General features: G+C 55.2%; 1 protein-coding gene across 2 annotated transcripts; it reads left to right on the plus strand.

Annotated features, from left to right (window-relative positions):
* Positions 1 to 1,000: 1,000 nt before the first annotated feature.
* Positions 1,001 to 24,917, plus strand: PKN1 (protein kinase N1). 2 transcript variants are annotated; one of them, XM_060094055.1, is made up of 22 exons: positions 1,001 to 1,211; positions 6,024 to 6,327; positions 7,823 to 7,974; positions 9,574 to 9,709; positions 12,948 to 13,093; positions 13,292 to 13,505; positions 14,320 to 14,514; positions 16,154 to 16,263; positions 16,355 to 16,498; positions 18,921 to 18,996; positions 19,079 to 19,220; positions 19,310 to 19,403; positions 21,113 to 21,192; positions 21,268 to 21,343; positions 21,441 to 21,532; positions 22,763 to 22,939; positions 23,101 to 23,163; positions 23,307 to 23,383; positions 23,585 to 23,727; positions 23,994 to 24,101; positions 24,189 to 24,269; positions 24,648 to 24,917. In XM_060094055.1, exons 1-22 carry the CDS (start codon positions 1,191 to 1,193, stop codon positions 24,849 to 24,851), a joined length of 2,835 nt encoding a protein of 944 aa, XP_059950038.1. In that variant the 5' UTR covers positions 1,001 to 1,190; the 3' UTR covers positions 24,852 to 24,917. The 2 variants fall into 2 exon arrangements, with proteins under 2 accessions (XP_059950038.1, XP_059950039.1); XM_060094056.1 differs by lacking the exon at positions 1,001 to 1,211 and adding an exon at positions 2,240 to 2,263.
* Positions 24,918 to 25,444: the final 527 nt, after the last annotated feature.

A 25,444-nucleotide genomic window follows, 5' to 3' on the forward strand; every position in this document is an offset into this window, starting at 1 on the left:
CCACTCACAGCTGCGGGTAACCAAGGTACCCGCAGCCCTCCACGCTCCGGCGGGTCCCAGGAGGGCGCCAATGAGGCGGCGCCGCCAGGGAACGCTCCCCTCCCCGCGCCCCAAGACTGCGGCTTGGCCCAGTCACCGGATTTGAAAGGGAGTTTGGGGTCGGTCACGAGCCCGGCTGCATGCTCCAGAGACTCCGGAGACCCTGAGAAACTCCTCAAAGATCTCCACCTTCTGCCTCCGATAGGGCAGGAGTCTGCATTGTGGAGCGCCACCTGCATGCAGCAGCCCCGAAGAAGAGGCGGGCCCCCATTTTACAGCAGGGAAAACTGAGGGCTCAGCGGCCACAGGGCCCGCAGCGAGTCCATGACGGATTTAGGGTTCAAATCCCTTTCCATAACAACGGCAAAAACACTAAAAATCACAGGAGCTAACCTTTATTGAGCTGTGTGTTCACAGCACTTGGCATGTACTGTCTCATTTAATTTTGCCAACACCTAAGGGGTGGGTACGTAAATCCTTCCCGTTTTACAGATGAGGGGCTTTTAGGGTTTGAGGACTCCCCCAAGGCATGGAGCGCTGGAATTTGAACACAAGTCTGCTCAGAGCTTGTCTCCAGCCTATGGGGAAGCTCCGGTGCCCTAGAATGACGGACCGTTCCAAGAGGCCTGAAATTGCAAACACAGGCGGGGATGAATTGGTTTTGTTTTTTGAGAGATCCCGGGAGGCCCAGAGGCCTCCACAGCTCCCCGCTTTAACGTGGCTCACTCTTTTATTCGGGTTCCTGCGCGCTCAAATGGGGCACCCGCGGTTAGAGGGAGGATTCAGAAAGAGGAAAAGGCTGGGGAAGAGGACGAGGCGCTTTCGGCCGCGGAGGGGGGCGTCCGGCAGGCAGACCCCGCAGCCCCGGGGGCCGCCGGGAGCCGCGCCCCCTCGGCCCCGCCCCCTCCTCGGGCGCCGACCTAGGCGGTCACGTGACCGAGCCAGGCGGCAGCTGGGGCCGGAGGGCGAGGCGCGCGGACACGGCGGCCAGGCCAGGCGGGGCTAGAGCCGAGCAGGCCGGAGAGGGCCGTGCGCCCGGGGCGGGGGGGTCGCGCCGCGCCCGCCCCCTCCCCGCCCCGCGTGGGGCGTACGCACGCTCCTCTCACCGCCCCTCTCTCCGCGCGGGGACCCCTGGCGGACGGCGCGTGGACATGGCCAGCGATGCTTTGCAGGTAGGCGCACCTGCGTCCTCAGCCCCCTGGCGGCCAGCCGGCGCCGGGACCCCCGCCCGCGCGCTGTCGGAGCCCCCGGGATCGGGGCGGCCAGGGCGGGTCCCCCCCTCCCCGGAGCACTGGGCGCCCCCTCCCTGGGCCGGCACCGTGGAGCCAGCACAGTCCCCTTCTCGGCAGGTGGAGGTTCGCACAAGGGGGGAGCGGGGAGGTCCTGCAGCACCCCAAGCTCCGCCCTTCCCCGAGAAATTAGAGGGGGCGCGGCAGAGGCTAGAATTCAGGTGTCTGGCTGGCTGTGCATCCCGGTGCCTGTCGCCCCTGCCACTCGTTCTCCCTCCCAGCGTTCGGTTCCGGGCAGGTGCAGCTCCACCTGAGCAGGTGCCTGGCGCTGTGCCCCGGGGAGGGAGGAGGCCGCCCGGCCCGTTCCTCTCCCCCGCACAATAAAGCTCCAGCCGCCCCCACCTCCGGACTGAGCTTTACGATGGTCCCGACGCCACCCAGATTGTTACCTGTTGCCGGAAGTGCCAGAGTCACCTCATTAGGTCGGGGGACCGGGGACCCACACGGCCACCCGGCTGCCAGGTGGAACCTTATCCCAGGTGGGGAGTGTCCATGTCAACAGACTGGGGATTCTCTTATACCTGGAATCCCACCTGGGCATGGGCTGGGTCACCCCACCCCACCCCCACCCCCACACACACACCTGACCAACCTGCCGTCCAGCCAGGTTCTTCCTGTGCCACCTTGTGGACATCACAGCCCTGGACTCACCTTCCCTATTTGTGGCTAGCAGGGCCAGGGTGACTTGTGACACTTCTTTCGTTCAGTGACCCAAATCTGAGACATGTCCTGTATCTCTGGTGCCCCCATTAGCGCCTCATCATCCCTCCGTCGTCCTGTGGTTGCTGTGTAACTGGGTTCTCGTCTCCTTCTGCACCTGCCCCCACATCCCCTTTGTGTCTGTCCCATGATCCCCATCCCCCATCCCAGTCCTGCTGATGGCCTGCCAGCCTTGCCGAGGAGCTGGGCGTATCTGGTGTTGCCGATCACACAAGGTCAGACCTTGGGGGCTGGGGAGGGCTGGGGTCTCTGCCTCTACACCTCAGCCCTGGGAGGGCTGTGTAGGAATCCTCTGGCGCATGCATGCGCTTGGCGTGTAGCAAACATGACCCGGACGGAGGCTGTGATTCCTGGAACGAGGATGGACCTGTGCCCTGGTCCCCTTTCCCATATCCTTCCTGCTCTCTTCCCCTGTCCTGGTCATTCCTTTCTCGTGGCTGCTTGGGTCTGCTAACCTGTCCCTCTGTCTGTCCCAGTGTGTGCCTGTCTGTTCTGTGTCCAGCAAACGGATGTCCTGTCCAGATTCCGGAAACGCCCAAAGCATTGAAATCTCCGGACATGGGGTCTAGGTCCCTGGCCACTCTGGGAAGAGGGGAATTCTGGAAGATGGACCCTCTGGACCTGGGGTCTCCTGCTTCACGGTGGGAGTTGGGGGAGCAGGGATTCTCCAAGGCCAGGCCAGGCTCCTGATTCATGAGTTCATCATGCTGGCCCTCAGGTGGCCCCTGCCCTAGGCAGGAGTGAGTCACCCAAGAGAGGAGAACCCAGGAGGGCGGGCCTGCCTCCCTCCCTGCCCTGCATATTCTCAGGCCTCAGCTGCTGGAGGAGGTGGGGCTGAGGGAGCCTGCTCCTCCTCTCTGCCTGGACTTCCCTCATTTGACCTGGCCCTGCTCCTGGCTGTACCCCTGCTCTGCCTGCTGGGGATAGGGTGGGGCTGGGTGGCAGGTGGGACCTGGTTGGTAGCAGGTGGTATTAGGTGAGCCTGGGTTTAAATTCCAGAGCTGTCACTTCCTAACGGTGTGTCCTGGGCCCAGTGCCTTTCCCTCTCTGAACCTCGGTGCTGCCGTCAAAAAAATGTAGCTGGAGGGTTTTCATGGTGGGGAAAGATGTAGACCAGGCCAGCACCTTGCAGGTGGGGCTGCTGTGAAATCCTTCCTGGGTCATGGTCAGCAGCTCAGCATGTGCATCTGCGTCCTTTAATCCAGGGTTTCTAAGCCTCAGCACTATTGACATTTGGGGCTGAATCATTCTTTGAGATGGAGGCTGTCCTGTGTACTGTAGAACGTTGAGCAGCATCCATGGACTCCACCCAGTAGATGCCAGTCGCACCCCCAGTTGTGACGACCAACCAAAAATGTCTCTGGATATTGCCAAATGCCCCCAGAAGTGGGGTGGTAGTGGAGGCGATCCCCTCCCCCATGGAGAACTGCTGCTGCCATCTCTCTGAGCCTCAGTTTCCTCACCTGTAAAGTGGGGGAGAATTATGGCAGTTGCTCAGGATAAATGTGAGGGGTCAGTAGGATCATGGGAGTGACGCTTTTGTTTTTTTGTTTTTTTTCTTTTTGCGGTATGCGGGCCTCTCACTGTTGTGGCCTCTCCCGCCGCGGAGCACAGGCTCCGGATGCGCAGGCCCAGCGGCCACGGCTCACGGGCCCAGCCGCTCCGCGGCACACGGGATCCTCCCAGACCGGGGCACGAACCTGCATCCCCTGCATCGGCAGGCGGACTCCCAACCACTGCGCCACCAGGGAGGCCCTGGGAGTGACGCTTTTGGCCTGAAGTAAATCCTCCCTGGGGGCAGCTGCCCTTGAGGTTGGTCGGGAGCCAACCATGACTTTCTGCATCTCTGAAATGGGTTCTCATGGCGGCGGCAGATAATGTATGTGGGGCTCTTCATGCCACGCCGACACCTAGCTCAGATTCTGGGCATTCCTGTTTGAGATCCTAGTTCTGCCTTCTGCTGGCTGTAAGACTTTGGGCAAGTTATGTCACCGCTCCAGGCCTCAGTTTCCTCATCTTGAAAATAGGGTGATAATAGGGACTTCCCTGGCGGCCCAGTGGTTAAGACTCTGCGCTTCCACTGCAGGGGGCACGGGTTTGATCCCTGGTCAGGGAACTAAGATCCAGCATGCCATGCGGCATGACCAGAAAAAGAAGAAAGAAAATGGGGTGATGATAGCACCTTCTGGGGTTGCATTAGTTGACCTGGGTGCAGTTTGTAGTAACTGCTATCATACTTGAGCTTTAATGGAGACACTCTCACCCCAACCCTCCAGCGTTGCCTCCTCACAATGTGGGCCCCAAGGAGGTGCCGCTGGGCTGGCCAGGCCCCTTTGGCCTCCAAGCTGTGGTCAGCAACAGCGAGAGACCGAGCTGAGAAGAATCCGGAAGCTGGGACAGGCTGCATCTGCAAGAAGGGGGCTGGGCCACCCATATAAGCACTCATGGGCGTTTGCATATAAGTGTGCACAGGGGTAGATGCAGGGGGTGTGCACACACTTGCTAGCCTGCGATGCGTGCACATGCCTATAGGTGTATGAGAGTGTGTGCACACCCAAGCCAGCCCCTGGAGCCTGTATACACGGGGGAGGCTGCTCTTCATGTCCACACTAGTGGGCCTGTGAATGTGTGCACGCTGTGTACACCTTGGGCACCCTCTTGGGATAGGGAGCAGGGGCCATCCCTGGGGTGCCTCCAGAGAAGCCGGTTCAGGCCTGGAGTGGGGGCTGAGAGGAAGGCCCTCTAGATGCCCCGGAGGCCCAGAGCTGGCCTTTTGCAGGGGTTGCTGGGAGCTAGCAGGAAAGAGGAAGTAGCAGGCGAGAGGCCCTGGCAAGGCTGAGGTTCAGGAAGAGGGCGGGGCCCTCAGCCGGGACCCAGGATGGCGGAGGCCAATCCCCCTTTGGACCGGGAGCTGGAGGTGCGGGCTGGGGTCCTTGTGGGGGGCCAGCAGAAGAGGACCCCAAGTGGCACAGGCCAGAGGCCCTGCCCTCGGTACCTCTCGGTTTTGGACTGAAGGGAGGAGATGAGGTGTTGGACTTGGAGTTTTCTGTTTGAGAGATGAAACTGTTTGGGGCCCTTTGGGCTTCCAGGCTGGGGAGATAGAGGAGGAAAGGGAGAGGGCTCTGCTCTTTAGGGTGCCGGTTGTAGAGGATGAAAAGAGGGGAGATGGAGCCTGTCCCCGGGATCTAGTTTGGGGGTACAGCAGGGGATAGATGAGGCCTCGCCCCGTGTCCTCCTCGTTTGGGGGTATAGCAGAGGGAAGGTGAGGCCTGCCCTCAGTACCTCCTAGTTTGAGGGCACAGCAGTGAGGAGAAGGGGCCTGGGACCCCAACCTTATGGTTTGGTGGGGCATCAGAGGCCTGCCCTTGATACTTCCTTGTTTGGGGAGCAGCAGAGGGAAGATGAAAACCCGCCCTCAGGACCTCATAATTTGGGGGATAGGGGAGTGGAGATGGGGCCTACCCTTGGGACCTCCTAGTTTAGGGGGGCAGCAGAGGAGAGAAAGGGATCTGCCCTCAGGGCCTTGTCATTTGGGGGGCAACAGAAGGGAGACAGGGCCTGTTCTTGGGACCCCCTAATTTGGGAGGACAATGGAAGGAAGATAGGGCCCGTCCTTGGGGACCCCCTAGCTTGTGGGGCACAGTGGTGGGGTGATGGGATCTGACCTGAAGAATCCCACTGCATAAGGACAGATGAAGGGAGATTGAACTGTATTTGTGGTCCCCTAGTCTGAGGGGACAGGGAAGGAAGAAGCCCCTGCCCTCGGGACTTTGCGGTTTGGGGATGTCTGAAAGCAGGGACAGGGCCTTGCCTCACCTCCCACTTTTGGCGGCGGGGGGCGGTGCCGATCAGAGGACATGGAGCAGGCCCTGTGTCAGGAGTTACAGTCTGGGAAGGGGCCAGGCCAGGTCGGCTGAGCACAGTCTGCACCCCATGGTCCTCCTGGCCCCGCTGACCGTGCTCCGTCCTCTGCAGAGCGAGCCACGCAGCTGGTCCCTGCTGGAGCAGCTGGGCCTGGCAGGTGCCGACCTGGCAGCCCCCGGGGTGCAGCAGCAGCTGGAGCTGGAACGGGAGCGGCTGCGGCGGGAGATCCGCAAGGAGCTGAAGCTGAAGGAGGGCGCCGAGAACCTGCGGCGGGCCACCACCGACCTGGGCCGCAACCTCGGCCCCGTGGAGCTGGTGCTGCGCGGCTCCTCGCGCAGACTCGACCTGCTGCACCAGCAGCTGCAGGAGCTGCACGCCCACGTGGTGCTGCCCGACCCCGCGGCTGGCGTGCACGGTAAGCCAGGCTTCCCCGGGGATGCGGGACAGCAGGGGGTTCCACTGCCCAGGGCTCACCCGTTGTGTCCTAGAGCGAGGCCAGCCCATCGCCTCTGACCTCCAGGGGGACACACTCGGTCACCACAGCACCGTGCCTCAAAATACAGGCAGACCAGAGGCCAAAAGCAACACCCAGAGAAAGGTACACACAGTCTCACCCACACCTGGACAACACCAAAGGGCTTACACGGGATCACACGAATATCCAGACTCACAGAGTCATACCACCACCCGGACAACACCCAAAGACTCTTTCCAAAATATCTTTAATTTTTATTGATTAAAAAAATTTTCACTTGTGATCAAAAAACACATAACAAAATTCATCATTTTTAAGTGTACAGTTCAGTGGTGCTGAGTAGATTCACATGATCATGCAAGGGACCTGCAGAACTTTTTCATCTTGCAACCGAAGACAAAGATATAACACACATCACATCAGTAGCCAGAGACATTCACACACGGTCACACCAGCACCCAGACAACTCCTAAGGGCATACACACTATCATATGAATACCCAGAGACTTCCATACTGGCACCCAGCACCCAGAGAAATGCACACACAGTCACACCGACCCACAGACAATACCCAGAGACTCGCACATGCTCGCGCCAACCCCCAGAGATTCACACACACGCAGAGCTGCCCAACCCCTACAGACATCCACCGACCTATCAACAGCCTGAAACTTATACACACAATCGGACAAGGCCTGAAGACTCAACACCACTTAGCCCAACACCCATATACCACTTAGGTGTGTCAACAGCTAGAGACCAACATTGTCATGTCAACACTCAGAGATACAGTTCAGCCGACACCCAAAACCTCATCCGGTCACAGCTGCACCCAGAGTGACCTGGACAGTCACACTACTCGCTAGAGACTCACAGAGCCATGCCAGCATCCAGAGACACACATGTCCAGCTATACCAGCACCCAGACACATGGACACAGTTGTACCAGTGCCAGGAGATCAGAAAGCACAGTTGTGCCAATAGTCGGAAGCATATGCCTAGAGTCACCCCCAGCACCCAGAATCTCAAACAGTCATTCTAACACTTCGAATCTCACAGTTACACTAGCACCCGGGGAGACACATACTCAGTTATGCCAACACCCTGTGGGTCACAGACCTAATCACCTCCACACCTATGGGTGCCCACACAGCTGTGTAAGTAGTTGGGGACTTCCGTACAAAGGTAGATACAGTCACACCAGCACCAAGGACTCAGCGCACACCGGGACACTTGCCTGTGCTCATTCATGCTGGTCCTGCCCCAGTCCTGAAGGGGTTTCCCTATGAGGGCTGGGGTGGTTGGGCCCTCTGGACCCTGGTCCTCAGCTCTTCCTCTCCCTGGCCCCAGGGGTGGATCCTCTCAGCTGGGGCAAAACCACCTGGGCAGATGGAGGTGAGGGCCATGGTGACTCTGCCCCATCTACTCCCTCCAGATGCCCCCCAGTCCCCCTGTGAGGGCGGCCCAGCCTGCTCAGCCACCAACCTGAGCCGCGTGGCCGGCCTGGAGAAGCAGCTGGCCATCGAGCTGAAGGTGAAGCAGGGGGCGGAAAACATGATCCAGATGTACAGCAACGGCAGCACTAAGGTGGGGGCAGCGTGAGTGCACAACCCCCTGTGTGCATGTACACCCGCAAGCACATACAGTCTGGGGGGGGCAGGCTGGCACCTACATCTGCTCCCTTGGGAGTCTGGGGTCCTCTGGGTTGGGGACAGAGGGGCTGATGGGTGGCTTTGCAGCAGGACTGGGGTGCGGGCAGCTCATGGGGGCATATGGGAAACAGGGTAACTGTGGGTGATGTCAGACAGACACATGGCAGAGGCTGTCCCCCCGCCACTCAGTTACCCCCAGAGATGGTCAGGGCAACACGCAGCCTCCCACTGCTGGTGGTCTCTCTCTGACACCTGTACACACAGATCAACACCTAGGTGCACACATACCATCATCCTAACATCTAGAGACACAGCCATGGTCATGACAGCACCTAGAGACACACAGACACACATACACTGTCATAAGATCTAGAGTCACATCAGTAACAACGCTCATAAACACGTGGAGGATAACCACCACAGCAACCTCTAGATACAGAGAGACACACACCATCGTATAACGCCCGGACACAGCACAGGCCAACAGACCACCTAGACACACAGACACGCACATCATTAAATTCACACTCAGAGACCAGAATTGTCACACAGGTGCTCCCCCAGTTGTACCAACACTGAGTACACAGTCACAGGTTTGCACCAACACTCAGAGATACACCCACGGCACAGTCAGACCTACAGCTAGAGACCCGGAGAGCACCCATGCCTGTGTGCACACACAAATGCCAATATTATGTGGGAGGGCACAAGCCATGCAGAATTTTTTTTTTTTTTACCTTTTATTGATGTGTAACAAATGGACGTAAAGTGCAGAAAACTTAAGTGTACAGACCAATGGATTTTTATCTGGGTACACATCACCCACATCGAAATACAGAACACTTCCTGTCACCCAGAAAGGGTTCCCTCCTGCCCACTTCAGTCAATACACAGGCTTCTTTCACCACAGGTTAGCAGTGCCTGGTTTTGAAACACAGCACCAGATAGATGGAAAAATCCACAACCAGTGTCTGGTGCTTGTACACAGCACGGGGTCCTTGGCTATGCGCAGTCATCGCTGTGCCTGCACCTGCACACGCACATCGGGACTCCACTTACTGCGACTATCTCACATCCAGTCACCCTTGGATTTACCCACGTGGCTACAGTCAAGGCTGCACCCACCACGGGGAACACTTACACACGTACGCCATTCTGACAGCTGCCACAAATACAGTGCCTGCTGGTGCAAGGCACGGCTCTGAGCCCTGCACACATGTTAGCTCCTTTAATCCTCAGCCCAGTGTTGGTTGGTGCTATTAGTACTCCCCTTCCTGCAGATGAGCGAACAGGCCCAGAGTAGTTGAGTGGCTTGCCCAAAGTCACACAGCTGTAGGCGGCACAGCCAGGATTCAAATGCCATGGGCTACATCTCCCATCAACACCCAGGAACACACGGAGGCACATGTTATCACACCCACACGTGAATGCTCTGTCACAGGGTCACCCAGGGCCTGCACGATGTGGACAGCAGGACTGGTGGTCAGACCCTCATCTGCCCAGCCTTTCCCTCATGGCCCACCTCTGCCTCCAGGACCGGAAGCTGCTGCTGACGGCCCAGCAGATGCTGCAGGACAGTAAGACCAAGATTGACATCATCCGCATGCAGCTCCGCCGGGCGCTGCAGGCCTGCCAGCTGGAGAGCCAGGCGGCCGCAGACGAGGCCCAAGGTGAGTCCCTTGCCCTGAAAAAGCCTCACCTGCATTCCGCCTTGGAGAGTTCAGTTCCCAGCCCCACGAGGGGTCCCTTTCTGAGGCAAGGAGGTGGGTGCTGTGACTCACCATGTGACTGGAGCCCATTCCTGACCCTTGCCAGGCCTCAGTTTCCCATTTTGTCTTATTTCAGGTTTGCATGTGATCATGTATTGGCAAACTATGGTTCTTGGACCAAATCTGCTAGTGCCGCCTTTTATTTTTTTTTCAAATAAAACTTTATCGGCACCCAGCCATGCCCATTCATTTACTATCACTTCAGGCTGCTTTTGCACCGTGACAGCAGGGCCAAGTAGTGGCAACAGAGCCTGTGTGGTCTACAAAGCCCAAAATATTTACCCTTTGGCTCTTTACGGAAATAATGTGCGGACCCCTGGACTAGGTGGTTGCCTTGTCACGGTGGCCCCTGTGGTGTAGAACTGTGGGTGTCCACGGTGTGTGTGTGTTTCTTTGTGTGTCTCAGTGTATGAATGCCTGGGGGTGTCTCAACCCCATTGTTAGCCTGAATTTGTGACAGGGTCTTGATGTATTGTGTGCAGAGAAGATTATCTGTGCTACTGATGTGTGTCAGTGTATCAGCTACTGATGTGTGTCCGTGATGCTGACCGTGGGGACCAGAGGTTGTATGCATGCCCTGTAACTATGGTAGTTTCTGTGTCACCATGAGAGGTAAGTGTCAGCTCTTGGTGGGTGTTAGTGCATTTGGGCTGCTGTACCGCAATACCACAGGCTGGGGGTGGGGGCATGTAAACAACAGACATTTATTTCTCACTGTTCTGGGGGCTGGCAAGTCCAAGATCAAGGCGCCGGCAGATCCAGCGTCTGGTGAGAGCCCTCTTCCAGATTCATAGACAGCAGCTTTCTTACTGCATCCTCACTGGTAGAAGAGGCAAGGGAGCTCTCTGGGGTCCCTTTTATAAGGACACTGATCCCATGCATGAGGGCTCTGCCCTTAGGACCTAATCACCTCCCCACCAACTAATACCATCGTATTGGCGGTTGGGTTTCAACGTATGAATTTTGCAGGGACACAAACATGTAGTCCATAGCAATAGGGCTTGGAACTCGGATGGCAATGTGTGTGTCTTTGTAGCGGGGAGCTGTCAGCCTGACTGGGTGGTGGTTCATCTGTACTCTGAATGCCTACGTGGGCTTCTCAGTGACAGTGTGTGATGGTATGATCACGTCCCTGTGCTTTTGGGTGACACTGTAACTTTTGGTGACAGCCTGATTTTGTCCCCATAAGTGTAAAAACCTTGATGACTGTTCGGGCACATGTGACAGCAGTCCAGGTGGGTGCCACACAGCTGTGGGTGACTGTGACTGTCTGAGTGCCCAAGTCTGAGTCTAGGTCGTTGTGCGGGACAGCGAGACCGTCCTTGGAATCTACAGCCTTGGATAAGGGTGACCGTGACCTTGTTTCTCTGAGTGACAAGTTTCCTGCACCTGGGTGACAGTGTATCCTTGTGCCTGTCCCTGTGCCATTGGGTCTCTGTGTCTATGGGTGTCAGTGATGCTGCCCTGCCTATGTGACAGTATGACGGCATTTCTTTACCCGTCCCTGTGCCTTATCCATGTGGCAGTGTGATTGTGTTCCTCTGATTCTCCCTGGGCTGGACATAGAGCCCTGGGAGTTTTGCCACTCTGTGACTGTGTCCTATGAGGGTATTTATGTTTTGTGACCATTTCCCTCTGCCACTGTGACTGTGTCCTTTTGCTGGGGATTGACAAGGCATATATCTATGTAATAGCCTCACCACTGTGACAGAGTCCCTGTGTGGCAGTGTGATGGCATCTTTGTGAGAGTGTGTGTTCCTCAGCGTGTGGATGTGTGTGTTCCAGTGCCTACACTGGTGACAAAGTGATAATGCCACTGTCACCCTGTGAGTGACAGTGTGATGATGTTTGTGTTTGTTCTCCCAACTACATTGTATTTCATGGGGTGGGTGGTCACTACGCATTTATCCAGACCCCAGCTGGAGGAAATGAGGTTGTTTCCAATCTTTTGCTCTTAGAAGGAAGGCAAAAGAGGTGTGTTTTTTTTTTTAAATAAATTTATTTATTTATTTATTGTTGCCTGCATTGGGTCTTCGTTGCTGTGCACGGGCTTTCTCTAGTTGCGGTGAGCGGGGGCTGCTCTCCATTGCGGTGCGCGGGCTTCTCATTGCGGTGGCTTCTCTTTTTGCAGAGCACGGGCTCCAGGCACGCAGGCTTTAGTAGTTGTAGCACGTGAGCTCAGTAGTTGTGGCTCGTGAGCTCTAGAGTGCAGGCTCAGTAGTTGTGGAGCACGGGCTTAGTTGCTCCGCAGCATGTGGGATCTTCCCGGACCAGGGCTCGAACCGTGCCTCCTGCATCGGCAGGCAGATTCTTAACCACTGCGCCAACAGGGAAGTTCCTGCAGAGGTGTTTTTTATGGGATAAAGTCCCTGAACTGGGATTGCTGAATCAAAGGGTAAATACATTTGTGATTCTGATAGAAATGGACAAACTGCCTCCATTGGCAAGCCACTTGTATTCCCATTAGCAATGAATAAAAGTTACTAATTTTTTTTTTTTTTTTTTTTTTTTTTGCGGTATGCGGGCCTCTCACTGTTGTGGCCTCTCCCGTCGCGGAGCACAGGCTCTGGACGTGCAGGCTCAGCGGCCATAGCTCACGGGCCCAGCCACTCCGCGGCACGCGGGATCCCCCTGGCCCGGGGCACGAACCCATGTCCCCTGCATCGGCAGGCGGAGTGTCAACCACTGCGCCACCAGGGAAGCCCTACTACTTTTTTTTTAAGTGTCCCTGTGTCTGTGTGACTATATCCTGTCCAGTTGCCATGGTATCCCTGCGACAGTCCCTGGGGATGTAGTGGGACCCTGACAATGTGTCTGTCCCTAAGACTTTGTTAATGGTGTGCCTGTATATATGACTGTCCCCGGGTGACAGCTTAACTACATCCCTGGGACCGTCCATGTGTGTGTGAGAGTGTCTGGGTAAAAGAGGGACAGCAGCTGGGTGGAAGGGTGGCCGTCTGCCTGTGGGTGACAGTGTGACTGTGTCACCATGACCCCCCACCTTGGGAGAAAGTGATGCATATTGATGGCCACCTGTCTGTGGCCAGTGTTTGTTCCAGCAGATGGCCGCGGGTCTGGGACTGGGCTGGTTGGACCTGGGCCCAGGCTAGCCTCACTGCCTTGTGTCCCACACCCACAGGGAGTCCAGACCTGGGGGCCGTGGAGCTGCGCATCGAGGAGCTGCGGCACCACTTCCGAGTCGAGCACGCGGTGGTGGAGGGCGCCAAGAACGTGCTGCGCCTGCTCAGCGCTGCCAAAGCCCCAGACCGCAAGGCTGTCAGCGAGGTGAGGGATGCGGTGTCGACCCAGAGGGGTGGGACCTCATTTTCAGGGAGCCCAGGGGTAGGACCCAAATGGCTGAGGGCTTGGGCTTGTAGGGAGGAGATCCAGGTAGGACTTAGCCAGTCTGGGGGAGGGGCCTGGGTCTGCACTTGGGGAGGGGCGTGCTGGATCCCCGCCCCAGCCCGGCTCCTCCCACCACAGGCGCAGGAGAAGCTGACCGAGTCCAACCAGAAGCTGGGGTTGCTTCGGGAGGCGCTGGAGCGGCGGCTCGGGGAACTGCCCGCTGACCACCCGAAGGGGCAGCTGCTGCGCGAGGAGCTTGCTGCGGCCTCGTCCTCAGCCTTCAGTGCCCGCCTGGCCGGGCCCTTCCCCGCCATGCATTATAGCACCCTGTGCAAGCCCGCGCCGCTCACAGGTGGGTCCCGATGCCCCCCCACCAATCCGGACCCTACCTCCCGCAGCTCTGGACTCCTGACCCTTCCGAGTCCCCCAGCCCCGAGACCCCCAACTGGGATCTCCACTCTCCCCAACCCTGGGCTCCCATCCCACTGTTCCGTCCCTTCTCCATTCACCCCAATCCTCTAGACCTGGGCCCCACTTCCCATGCCAGACAGCCGCATGTACCTGGACTTCCCACCCCACGTTACCCTCTGAGGGACTCTTGCCCCCATCCCCATCCTCACTTTCGCCACCCCTCCCCAAATGGCCCTGCCTTTTTTTTCCAGCCAGAGTCCCTCAGCCCAGTCTTACAGTCCCTTGCTCTCAGAACCCTCAGCCCTGAACCTCTGTTCCCCAACCCCCAGGCTAGCCAGCCCCTCCCTCCTTAGATCCCTCAGCCACTACCTCCCAGACTAGCCCTACCATAGACCCCAGCCCCAGTGTCAGACCTCAGATCAGCCTGCCGAATCTAAGCCCGGACTCCTGGTCCTACCTGGCTCACCACTGCCTGGACCTTCAGCCTACACCCTGAACCTCTCTTCTGTCACTAAACCCCAGCATCCAGCCCCCCTCCCCAGATTGACCCACCCCTCCCCTTGTCCCATGTTTCTCACTTCCGGACACAGCCATCCCTGCATCAGACCCCCTGCCTCACCCTGATAGTCCCTCACCACCTCCCACTTGCATGCTGGCCACTTCTGCACGTGCCTACTTTACCTGCAGGCCCTCCCCCTCGTCCTGCCCCAGGTATGACCCCCCGCTCCCCCGTCATGATCCTGCCCCTCTCTCAGGGACCCTGGAGGTGCGTGTAGTGGGCTGCAAAGACCTTCCAGAGACCATCCCTTGGAACCCGTCACCTTCAGTGGGGGTGCCTGGGACCCCTGAGAGCCGCACCCCCTTCCTGAGCCGCCCAGCCCGGGGCCTTTACAGCCGAAGTGGAAGCCTCAGTGGCCGGAGCAGTCTCAAAGCGGAATCCGAGAACACCAGTGAGTGGGCATTGAGGGTCTGGAGGGATGAGGTGGGGTGGGGGGTCCTGGATTTCCCACATTTGTAACATTCTTAAAAATTAGTACATCACACCTGTTAGGATGGATATCGCAAAACAAAACAAAACAAACAACAGCTTTTAAGGAGGATGTGGAGAAATTGGAACCCTTCTGCACTGTTGGTGGAAATGTAAAATGGTGCAGCCACTGTGGAAAACAGTCTGGCAGGTCCTCAGATGATTAAACATGGAATTACAGTATGATCCAGCAATCCTGCTTCTGAGTAAATACACAAAAGAGTTGAAAGCAGGGTCTCGAAGATATATTGGTATACCCATGTTCATAGCAGCATTATTCACAATGGTCACAGGTAGAAGCAACCCAGTGTCTGTTGACGGATGCATGGGTAAACAAAATGTGGTCCATCCATGCAATGGAATATTTTTCTGCCTTGAAAAGGAAGGACATTCTGAAACATACTGCAACATGGATGAACTTGAGGACATTACGCTAAGTGAAATAAGCCAGTTATAAAAGAAAAAGTAGTATATGATTCCACTTATATGATCTAGAGTGGTCAGATTCATAGAGATAATGGTTGAGGGTGAGGGGGAAACGGAGAGTTATTGTTTAGTGGGGACAGAGTTTCAGTCTGGGAAGATGAAAAGAGTTCTGGAGAGGGATGGTGGTGATGGTTGCACAGCAGTGTGGACGCACTTGATACCACTGAGCTGTACACTTAAAAATGATTATGATGGTAAATTTTATGTCATGTGAGTTTTACCAGAATGTGAAAAAAGCTAATACGTACATGTTTAAAAGTATGAATAAAAGAAGAATAACAATAGAGTAACCATCTGTGTTACCGCCACCCAGGTCAAGAAGTAGAATTCTCTGAGCCCCCACATGCCCCATCCTCAATTCCAGCCCCTTCCTCTGTCTTAGAGGTAGCTACTCTCCTGACTCTCATGGTTATCATTTCCTTGTTTTGCTTTGTAGTTTTAGCACCCATGTACCATCTCAAAACAATGTAGTTCCATTTGCCTGTGTTTGAACTTCATGTATGTGGAATCATACAGAATGTATTTCACGGTAGTGACTTCTTTTAGTCAACATTGTTTAGGAGACTTATCCCTATCGTCACATGAAACTATAGTTCATTCATTTTACCCCTGTTTAATTGTCTTAGACTGAGGCATGTCAAATTGCTGTCTTTTTTTAGGTAAAAAAATAGTTGAATATCAGCCATTTCATGGTTTAGCTAATAAGACTATATTACAATTTATATATTAATTCATGGACAGTGAGATGGTTCTAATTTAGGGCTGTTATATAAGTATTATATTTATGCATCTCCCAATGTATACTTGCTTGCATTTTTCTAGGGTAACTACTTAGGAATATATTGCTGGAACTTGTACACAGCATAAAAGCAAATTTGGATCCCCGCCTCTCACCATGCGCAAAACTCAACTGGAGATGGATTAAAGGCCTTAATGTGAAAGGCAGAACTGTAAAGCTTTGTCAGATAGCACAGCAGAATATTGTGGGGGGAGGAGAAGATTTCTTTAATAAGATACAAGAGATTACCCTCCCCCTGCAAGAATCTCCTGACACCCTACCCCAACCCCTGTTCCAGGTGAGGTGAGCACTGTGCTCAAGCTGGATAACGCAGTGGTGGGGCAGACGTCCTGGAAGCCGTGTGGTCCCAACGCCTGGGACCAGAGCTTCACCTTGGAGCTGGAGAGGGTGAGTTCGGTTAGAGGATGACGGGGCTTGGAGGAGGAGGAGTTTGAGGCCTCGGGCACCCCAAATGACGGCCCTCTTTCTCTCCCTTGAGGCACGGGAGCTGGAGTTGGCTGTGTTCTGGCGGGACCAGCGGGGCCTGTGTGCCCTCAAATTCCTGAAGTTGGAGGATTTCTTGGACAACGAGAGGCATGAAGTGCAGCTGGACATGGAACCTCAGGGCTGCCTGGTGGCTGAGGTACAGCCTGACCCCGACCCTGAGAAAATGCTTTGGCATCTCCTGCTCTGGAAGGGGAAGATGTGTTTTCCATTGGTCTCCGAATCTCGATAGAAAAGTACATATAATTAGTCACATCAGTGCATGACTTAAGCTGGGATTGGTTTTGTTCTGAAACAAGATATTAAAAAAAGAAAAAACAAAATTTTATCAAGCTAGAAAAGAAAAGCAAAACCTAGCAACATATTACAGAGATTGCTACCAGAGCCACAGCTGAGCAGAGAGATTCCTTCCGCAGTGATGTCAGGGTTAGGGTCCAAATCAGGGTAGCCCACCCTTGGCATTATGGACATTTGGGCTGGATCATTCTTGGTTGCAGGGGCCGTCCTGTGCACTGTAGGGTGCTGAGCAACATCCCCTGCCTCCACCCACAGGATGCCAGCAGCAACCCCCTGCTCCAAGTTGTGACAACCAAAAATGTCTCCAGATATGGCCAGGGTCCCCTGATTAAGAGCTCATAGTCTAAATAACATTCCTAGCTGACCCCTTGTAGTATGGCTGGGCCCTGTTCAAAGTGCTATGCTGGCATTGACTTGTTAATCCTCACAATAACCCAATGCAAACAGGACCATTATTAGTCACATCTGATAGAGGAGGAAATGAGGCACAGAGAAAGAAAGTCACTGGCGCCCTCATTTAACCAGAATTATCCTCAAAAATTCTTTAAATTTGCCCCTAACATATACTTGTGTCCTGTTTTTTGTATATATGTATACGTGTGTGTGTATGTGTGTGTCTCCCCATGTCCTTAAACCCAGGAGGAAATTTGTTTTTCTTTTTGCTACTTGCTTAGATTTTTAAATGCCACTTCTCTTTGCAAGAAGATCAAACCATGTGAAAGAGATCAGAAATGTGAAAGAGCAACAGTTCACAGTGCACAGTATAAAATACAGCTGTACAATTAACTCTGTTTTCGGGAGTGGGATAAATATCAAGTGAGTCATTGGGTTCAAGTGAGTTTAAAGATTAACCTGAAAGGGCTTCCCTGGTGGCGCAGTGGTTGAGAGTACGCCTGCCGATGCAGGGGACACGGGTTCGTGCCCCCGTCCGGGAAGATCCCCCACGTGCCGCGGAGCGGCTAGGCCCGTGAGCCATGGCTCCTGAGCCTGTGCGTCCGGAGCCTGTGCCCCGCAACGGGAGAGGCCACAACAGTAAGAGGCCCGCATACCGCAAAAAAAAAAAAAAGATTAACCTGAAAGAAGCTTTTCCTGGGTTGCCAGAGACCAAATATATATTACTCTAAGTTTTCACTAAAAAGTGCTTTCAAAATTAAAAAACATTAGTAAATTTTCACTAATCCCCAACACGTTTTTTCTTGAAAAAGTATCTAGAAAAATTCTTAAAATATTCAAGGGCTGTTTTACCATCCAGGTGGAAATTCTTATGTGATCTCATAATCGAGGACCCCTGAAGGGAAGGAGCAGAGAAGGGCAGACTTCAGATGGTAGGGCCACGAAATTCTTCTTCTATTAGGAAGGCTGTCCAAAACCCAAGTGGACGATAGAGGTGGGTGACCTGGGGGACAAGTTCTGAGGCAGTCCTTCTTGCCGTCAGGGTTTACTTATACCATTCTATTTTGTTCTCCCCAAAGCACCCGGCTGTAGGACTTTCTGCAGTTCTGTTGTCAGTGAGCCCACAATAGTTGAGTTCCGTTGTAGGTAGAAATGTTCTATATGTGTCCTCCGGTACAGTAGCCGCTAGTCAGTAGAAGCGTGGCTAGTGTGACTGGGGAACTGACGTTTTCATTTTACTTAATTGAAATAGCCACATGTGGCTAGAGGTGACCAGATTGGACACCCATAAAGTCACACAGTTCTGTGACTTCAGCACCTTCTAGAAGATGCGTTGGAGTCGGGAGAATTCAACTAGACCAGTGGTTTCCCCACATGGGTGGGTGCCAGCATCACCTGGAGGGCTTGTTGAAACACAGACTTCTGGGCTCCACCGCCAGGGTTTCTGATTCAGTGGGTCCAGGTTGGGGTGGCGGTGCTGAGAATCTGCATTTCCAGCAGGTTCCCAGGTGATGCTGATGCTGCTGGTCTGGGACCACACTTGGGCAATCGGGACCCTAGGTGAAGTGTAGGACCCGTTTGCTGGAGTTGTATGTACATCTCGTTGGATCAGACCCACTCCCCACCCCTGGAGGAGGGCCTGCTTGCCTACTTCTTGCCTTTCCAAGATGGTACTTCAGGAGGTGGTCCTGTTGAAGGATGGATTGGCTTTATGACCCCTTAATACGATGCATAGTACCCTGTGGTTGGATGCAATGCCACAGCGATCAGAACCCCCGAAACATATGGGCGTGCACACCTATGATCCTAAGGGCTTCCCCACCAAGCTGCCAGGGGGTGGGCGAGGGTCCTCACGCTAGCCCCTCCCTCAGGTCACCTTCCGCAACCCTGTCATTGAGAGGATACCGCGGCTCCGACGGCAGAAGAAGATCTTCTCCAAGCAGCAAGGTGAGGGGATGGGCTGGGGCAGGGGAGAGACCAGGGGTCCTGGGAGTGTCACAGAGGGTGACACCTGCCCCCGTCTCCCCAGGGAAGGCATTTCAGCGCGCTAGGCAGATGAACATCGACGTCGCCACCTGGGTGCGGCTGCTTCGCAGGCTGATCCCCAATGCCACTGCCACAGGCACCTTCAGCCCTGGGGCTTCTCCAGGACCCGAGGCTCGGTCCACAGGGTAAGGAGGGAGGGCCCCGGAGTTCCGGCTGCCTCTGGTTGCTTCCCGGAATGCTAGGTCTTAGATACACCCTCTTCCCTTTGCTGCAGCGACGTATCTGTGGAGAAGCTGAACCTCGGGGTTGAGTTGGACAGCTCACCCCAGAAGAGCCCTCTGGGTCCTCCTTCCAGCCCATCAAGTCTGGTGAGCTTTCCCCTTGGCTCGGGCAGTGTTAGGGGACCTCCACTGCCACTCAAGGCCCAGAGATCGCCAGGAAGTTCCCTGGTCACACAGCACACGTCTGCCAGAACCGGGGTCCTGTTCTCTATCCCGGATAAAAACATGAGCTTGGGAGCCAGGCCACCTGGGTCCCATCCCTGCTCTGCTGCCTCCTAGCTGTGTGACTCACGCCAAGCAGCTTCACCTCTCTGTGTTTAGTACACTGCCCTGTAAAACGATCACATTTAAAACTCATGTCGATGACAGAAGTCCAGTTAGTGGTTTTCTCTGGGCGGGGGTTTATTGATAGGAGCGGGGACATGAGAGAGCCTGGCAAAGATGATAAAAATGTTCTGCATCTTGATCTAGGTCGGAGGTCAGCACGCTTTTTCTGGAAAGGGCCATATAGTCAGTATTTTCAGCTTTGTGGGCCAGAAGGTCACAGTGATGACTAGTCAATACCGCTCTCGTAGAAAGCAGCCACACCTGATACAGGCAGACATGAAGGGGTGTTGCTGTGCGCCAGGAAGCCTTACTGAATGTCTCACTTTCATGGATCATGAACTATCCTTCTTCTTTTGATTTTTTCCCCCAACCCTTTAAAAACGTAAAAATCATTCTTAGTTTACAGACTGTACAAAACATGGAGTTTACCAACCCTTGGTCTAGGTGACGGGCATCTGGGTAGATACGTATGTAAGAGCTCTTTCCATTCCCCACCTCACTGAGTGCGTCTTATCCCTCATTTTCTAAAAACATGGAAACAATAATATATGCTTCATGGCATTAAATTAAAACGAGATGCCTCATTAAATTAGATGAGTTTGTCAAAAAAAAATACAAAAGTTGAATAACAATGAATGCTGGGGAGGATGCAGGAAGACAGCACGTGAATCACTACATCTCCTTCGGAGGGCACAGCTGGCTGAGCTAAAAAAAAATGGGCATTATCTTGACCTAGAAGTTCCACTCCTGGACATCTATGATGGACATTCACACACGTCCACCAAAATGCTTGAATGGTATAAAATACATCTAGAAAGGTACCCACGAAATCATTAACAGCACCTGGCTCTGGGGAGGGCAACTGGGGCAGGAGAGGACTGTGTTTCCTACTGTACACCTGTTTGCACTGATTGACTCTTTAGAACTGTCTCTATAGTGGAGAATGATGGACTGGTAGGTAAATTTTTCCCACTTAAATTATTAATTTTGATTCTTCTGAAAGTCATATATGCATATGATGTAAAGAATTAGGTCACTCCATGGTATTCCCTAATACCAATAAAGGGAATAAGTAAATAAATGATCAAATACAGCATAGAATGTGCTGGGAAGAAAAATAAAGCAGAGAAAGGGGACAGGGAGTGTTGGAGCTTCTGTTAGTTATTTAATATGGCGGTCAGCTGGCCACCTTCAAAGGTGACATTTGAATAAAGGCCTGAAGCAGGTGAGGGAGGAACAGTGCAGGTGCTGGGAAAAGAGTTCCTGGTGGAGAGAACAGCCCCATGCAAAGGTCCTGGGGTGGAAACTTGCCTGGTGTGCTCAGGGCACAGTGAATGGAACAGTGTGGCTGAAGGGGGATTGAGTGAGGAGGGGAGGGGGAGGAGAGGTGAGGTCAAATTGGTGACGGGAGCCTTGGTGGCTATTGTGGTTATGGGTTATTGTACTCTGACCTCCTCTGTCTGCCACAGACTTCTCTGATCCAGGAAACTACCACCACTCCTGAGCTGCCTTCAGAGACCCAGGAGATCCCAGGCCCCACCCTGTGCAGGTGACACCCCTCCCCTGGCCACCACCCACCACCCCTGCCCCCTGTCCCTTCCCCACCAGCCTCCTCTTTCCACAGCCCTCTGAGGAAGTCACCCCTGACCCTCGAGGATTTCCAGTTCCTGGCGGTGCTGGGCCGGGGTCACTTTGGGAAGGTGAGGCGGGGAGCAAGGAGTTGGGGGTCTTGGGGGGTCCAGACCTCCAGGTCCTTGGACTGGCCACTAAGGCCACCCCTGCCCACTGTGGTTCCAGGTGCTGCTCTCCGAATTCCGGCCCAGCGGGGAGCTGTTTGCCATCAAGGCTTTGAAGAAAGGGGACATTGTGGCCCGAGACGAGGTGGAGAGGTGGGGACCCTGCTCAGGCCCTCTGAGAACTTTGGTCTTCTGGGAAATGGGAGACAGAGCAGTCCCCTCCTTGGAGCTGCTGTGAGAGTGATTCATAACAGTCACTTGTACTTATTAAGCTAGTATTGGGTCGGCCAAAAAGTTGGTTCGGATTTTTCTGTATTACAGAAAAGCCCGAACGAACTTTTTGGCCATCCCAATACTTAAAATAACGACTCCTAGAAAGCACCCACCGTGTGCTTTACATTTAGTAACGAATTCCTCACAACAGCTCTAAGAGGTAAGTACTGTTCTTGTCCCCATTCTGCTGATGGCACAGAGTTTGAGCAAATTGCCCAAGGTCACATAGCCAGTAAGCAGCAGGTCTGGGATTTGAACTCAGGGGCTCGAGTTCTGAAGCCTGTGCTGTTAATGGTGCCATTGTACTGCCTCTGCTTTGGGGTCAGGACCCTGAGTTCAGATCCTCCCTCTGCTACAGATGTGCTTAGAAACCTTAGGGAGTTCATTTCACCCTTCTGAACCTCAGGCTCCCCTTCTAGAAAAGGGGAGTCATAATGCCTTTCTTGCAGGGTTGCCGGGTGGAATGAATGAGAGGATGACTCTAGAGCATTCTGCACGGTGCCTTGCCCCCTGTAGATACCTGAGATCATCCCCAGTCTTCTTGACATCCTTTTATTAACCAGGAACCCAATTTAAGGCTTAAGCAAATACAGGAATTTATTGCTCTGCATCAGGAAAGTCCAGGGGTGGACTACCTTCAGGCATGGCTGTAAGCAGGTGCTCAGTTGATATCTCTCACTTCTGCTTTTGTCTGTGTAGGCTTTGCTTGCAGTCACCTCACAGGGACAGAGATGCCCCCCACCCTGGCAGTTTAAGGCTCATCTGCAAACTTTAGCTCTTCTTCCTTAATAATTCCAGCAGAAATCCTGAGATTGAGCCCCATTGGCTTGGCTTGCCCTTTTGTGAGCCAATTCCTGGCCAGGGAGATGGGGTGCTCCAAAGGGAAATAACAGTCCCTCTGGTGGTTTCCCAAAGGGAAGTTACTAGGACAATGGATGGATTCTGGGTGCCTGGTTAGCACGTTCAGAAGCCTTAAGCAACTTGCCCAAGTGTGCACAGCCATGCAAGGCCCTTGACAAACATCTGATGACAGGACTCTAGGGGGTGGGCGAGTTGGTGGTAGGGAGCTGCCGTGGTCTCTGACCCCTGCCCCACCCCCATCCTGACCAGCCTGATGTGTGAGAAGCGGATCTTGGCGGCTGTGACCAGCGCGGGACACCCCTTTCTGGTGAACCTGTTTGGCTGTTTCCAGACACCAGAGCACGTGTGCTTCGTGATGGAGTACTCGGCTGGCGGGGACCTGATGCTGCACATCCACAGTGATGTGTTCTCAGAGCCCCGTGCTGTGTGAGCCTAGTCCCCCTCCCCACACCTCCACCCACAGGCCCTGCCTCCCCCCAGCTCCTGGAGTTATGGGGTAATGGGGGGCTTTTGAGGTTGTGGGAGCCTTACGTGACCCTCTCCCTTCCCTGGAAGCCCAGCTCCCTCACACCGGCCTCTCTCTGCAGCTTTTATTCGGCCTGTGTGGTGCTGGGGCTGCAGTTTCTCCATGAACACAAGATTGTCTACAGGTGTGTGTGTGTGTGTGTGTGTGTGTGCACACGCGCATGTACCCGTGCATGCATGCTCTGCCCACTGGGGGACCCTGAGGCTTCAGGCAGGACCCAGATTCCCCCTCATCCCTCTTTACATCCTCCCCTCCCCTCCCCCACAGGGACCTGAAGTTGGACAATTTGCTCCTGGACACCGAGGGCTATGTCAAGATTGCAGACTTTGGCCTCTGCAAGGAGGGTGATGAGGGGCGGGACTGGGATCTGAGGGGCTGGCCTCTGGGGTTTAGACAGAGAGGGGAGGGAGTGGAGTCCCCAGCCCTACCTGGGTTATCCCCTACCCTGGTCCTGGGACAGGGCTGGCTGTCTGGACCACCCCATGCTGGGCTGGGCTAGAGCTGTGACCTTTCCCCATAACCTCACATGGCCCTGCTGCCCCCAGGGATGGGCTATGGGGACCGGACCAGCACTTTCTGCGGGACCCCGGAGTTCCTGGCACCTGAAGTGCTGACAGACACATCGTACACTCGGGCGGTGGACTGGTGGGGGCTGGGCGTGCTGCTGTATGAGATGCTGGTTGGTGAGGTGAGGCCCCAGGTCGCTCTGCCCTGCCTGCCCCTGGTAACCTGTATATGCCCGGTGGGGGAGAGGCCGGTCAGAATTGGCCTCCACTATGTGCTGTCTGATTGAGGACAGGTGGCTTTGCCTCCCTAGCCTCCGTTTCTGCATCTGTAAATTGGGGTACTTACCCTCCCAAGTGAGCCTTGTAAAAGTGCAACGGGAGCCCAGGGTGGAGCTGGGTGTGGTGTGGCCAGAGGGGCCTAATTCACCCTGGCTCTTCCTGTCCCCAGTCCCCGTTCCCAGGGGACGATGAGGAGGAGGTATTTGACAGCATCGTCAACGATGAGGTTCGCTACCCCCGCTTCCTGTCAGCCGAAGCCATCGGCATCATGCGCAGGGTGAGGACCCCCCCAACTTAGGGTGGGCCAGGGGAGTGGCTCTGGGACTAGGAAGGGGAACACTGACACAGAACTCCCTCCCCCCAGCTGCTGCGGAGGAATCCAGAGCGGAGGCTGGGATCCAGCGAGAGGGATGCAGAGGATGTGAAAAAACAGCCTTTCTTCAGGGTGAAGTCCCCCACTCCCAGGACCCAGTCATCCCCCCCACCCAAGACCTCGTGGCTTCACCTCCAACACTGTCACCTCCCCTTGACACCTGCCTGCTTTTCCTTCCCCCTCCCTTAGCCTCACTGGCCCTCCTACACCCACATCCACTCCAGGCTGGCCTGGGTGGGGGCACTGCCCTGTGTATGAGCCCAGGGCCCTCCCCCGACTCATACAGTGATCCTTCCTGAGCCCCCAGGCCCGACACTTTCCCTCCCTCTGTCTTGTGACTTCCTGTGTTGATCCCCACAGATCCAAGGCCAGACAGGGTGCAAGGAGCAAACCCCTCCTGCGCTCTGCTCTGAGCCTCCCCTGCTGACCTCTCCCCTCTCTGCCCTGCAGACACTGGGCTGGGATGCCCTGCTGGCCCGGCGCCTGCCGCCGCCTTTCGTACCCACGCTGGCCGGCCGCACTGATGTCAGCAACTTCGACGAGGAATTCACAGGGGAGGCCCCCACGCTGAGCCCACCCCGCGACGCTCGGCCCCTCACGGCCACAGAGCAGGCAGCCTTCCGGGACTTCGACTTCGTGGCCGGGGGCTGCTAGCCCCCTCCCCCACTCCTGCCCCCACCGAGCTGTCAGTTTTTAAAAAGGCCTTTGGGATTTGCTCTATCCATGTATCTCCGTGTCCGTTCTTGTGCAGTAATGGGGGTGGGGGGCGTGCTTGGAGGTGGGGAGAGTTGGGAGGGGGTGTGATGGGTGGCCGGCAGCGTAGGGAGTGATGGGGAGAGGCCCTGGATTATGGTGGGGGATCGTTTGAAGGGGGCCAAGGGATGGTGGAGACTCGGGGCTGTTGTTATGGTGGGAGCATGGGCAGGCCGCCATGGGAGGGGGCTCGGAGCTGTGCTGAGGGACTTCCGGGGTTAGAGGCCAGTGATGGGGCGTAGTTTGGGGGGTAGGGACTTGGGGTTGTGTGGGGGAGCTCAGGGCCACAATGAGCGAATCGTTGCGGGAGTCACTCATGACGGCAGCAGGGGCGAAAAGCGGCCCCCAACCTTCCCACTCTGCTCCCAGCCGAGCCTCCGCCCCAAGACTGCGGCCACGGCGTTGTGCGTATGCTCCTGCGACTCCGGCTCTGCGTCTCTACGCCCCCGCGTGGCTAGTCCCGGAACTGCATACCCCGGAGGCATACAGAGTAC

The sequence above is a fragment of the Mesoplodon densirostris genome, chromosome 3 (assembly GCF_025265405.1).
Source record: "Mesoplodon densirostris isolate mMesDen1 chromosome 3, mMesDen1 primary haplotype, whole genome shotgun sequence".
Taxonomy (NCBI): Eukaryota; Metazoa; Chordata; class Mammalia; order Artiodactyla; family Ziphiidae; genus Mesoplodon; species Mesoplodon densirostris.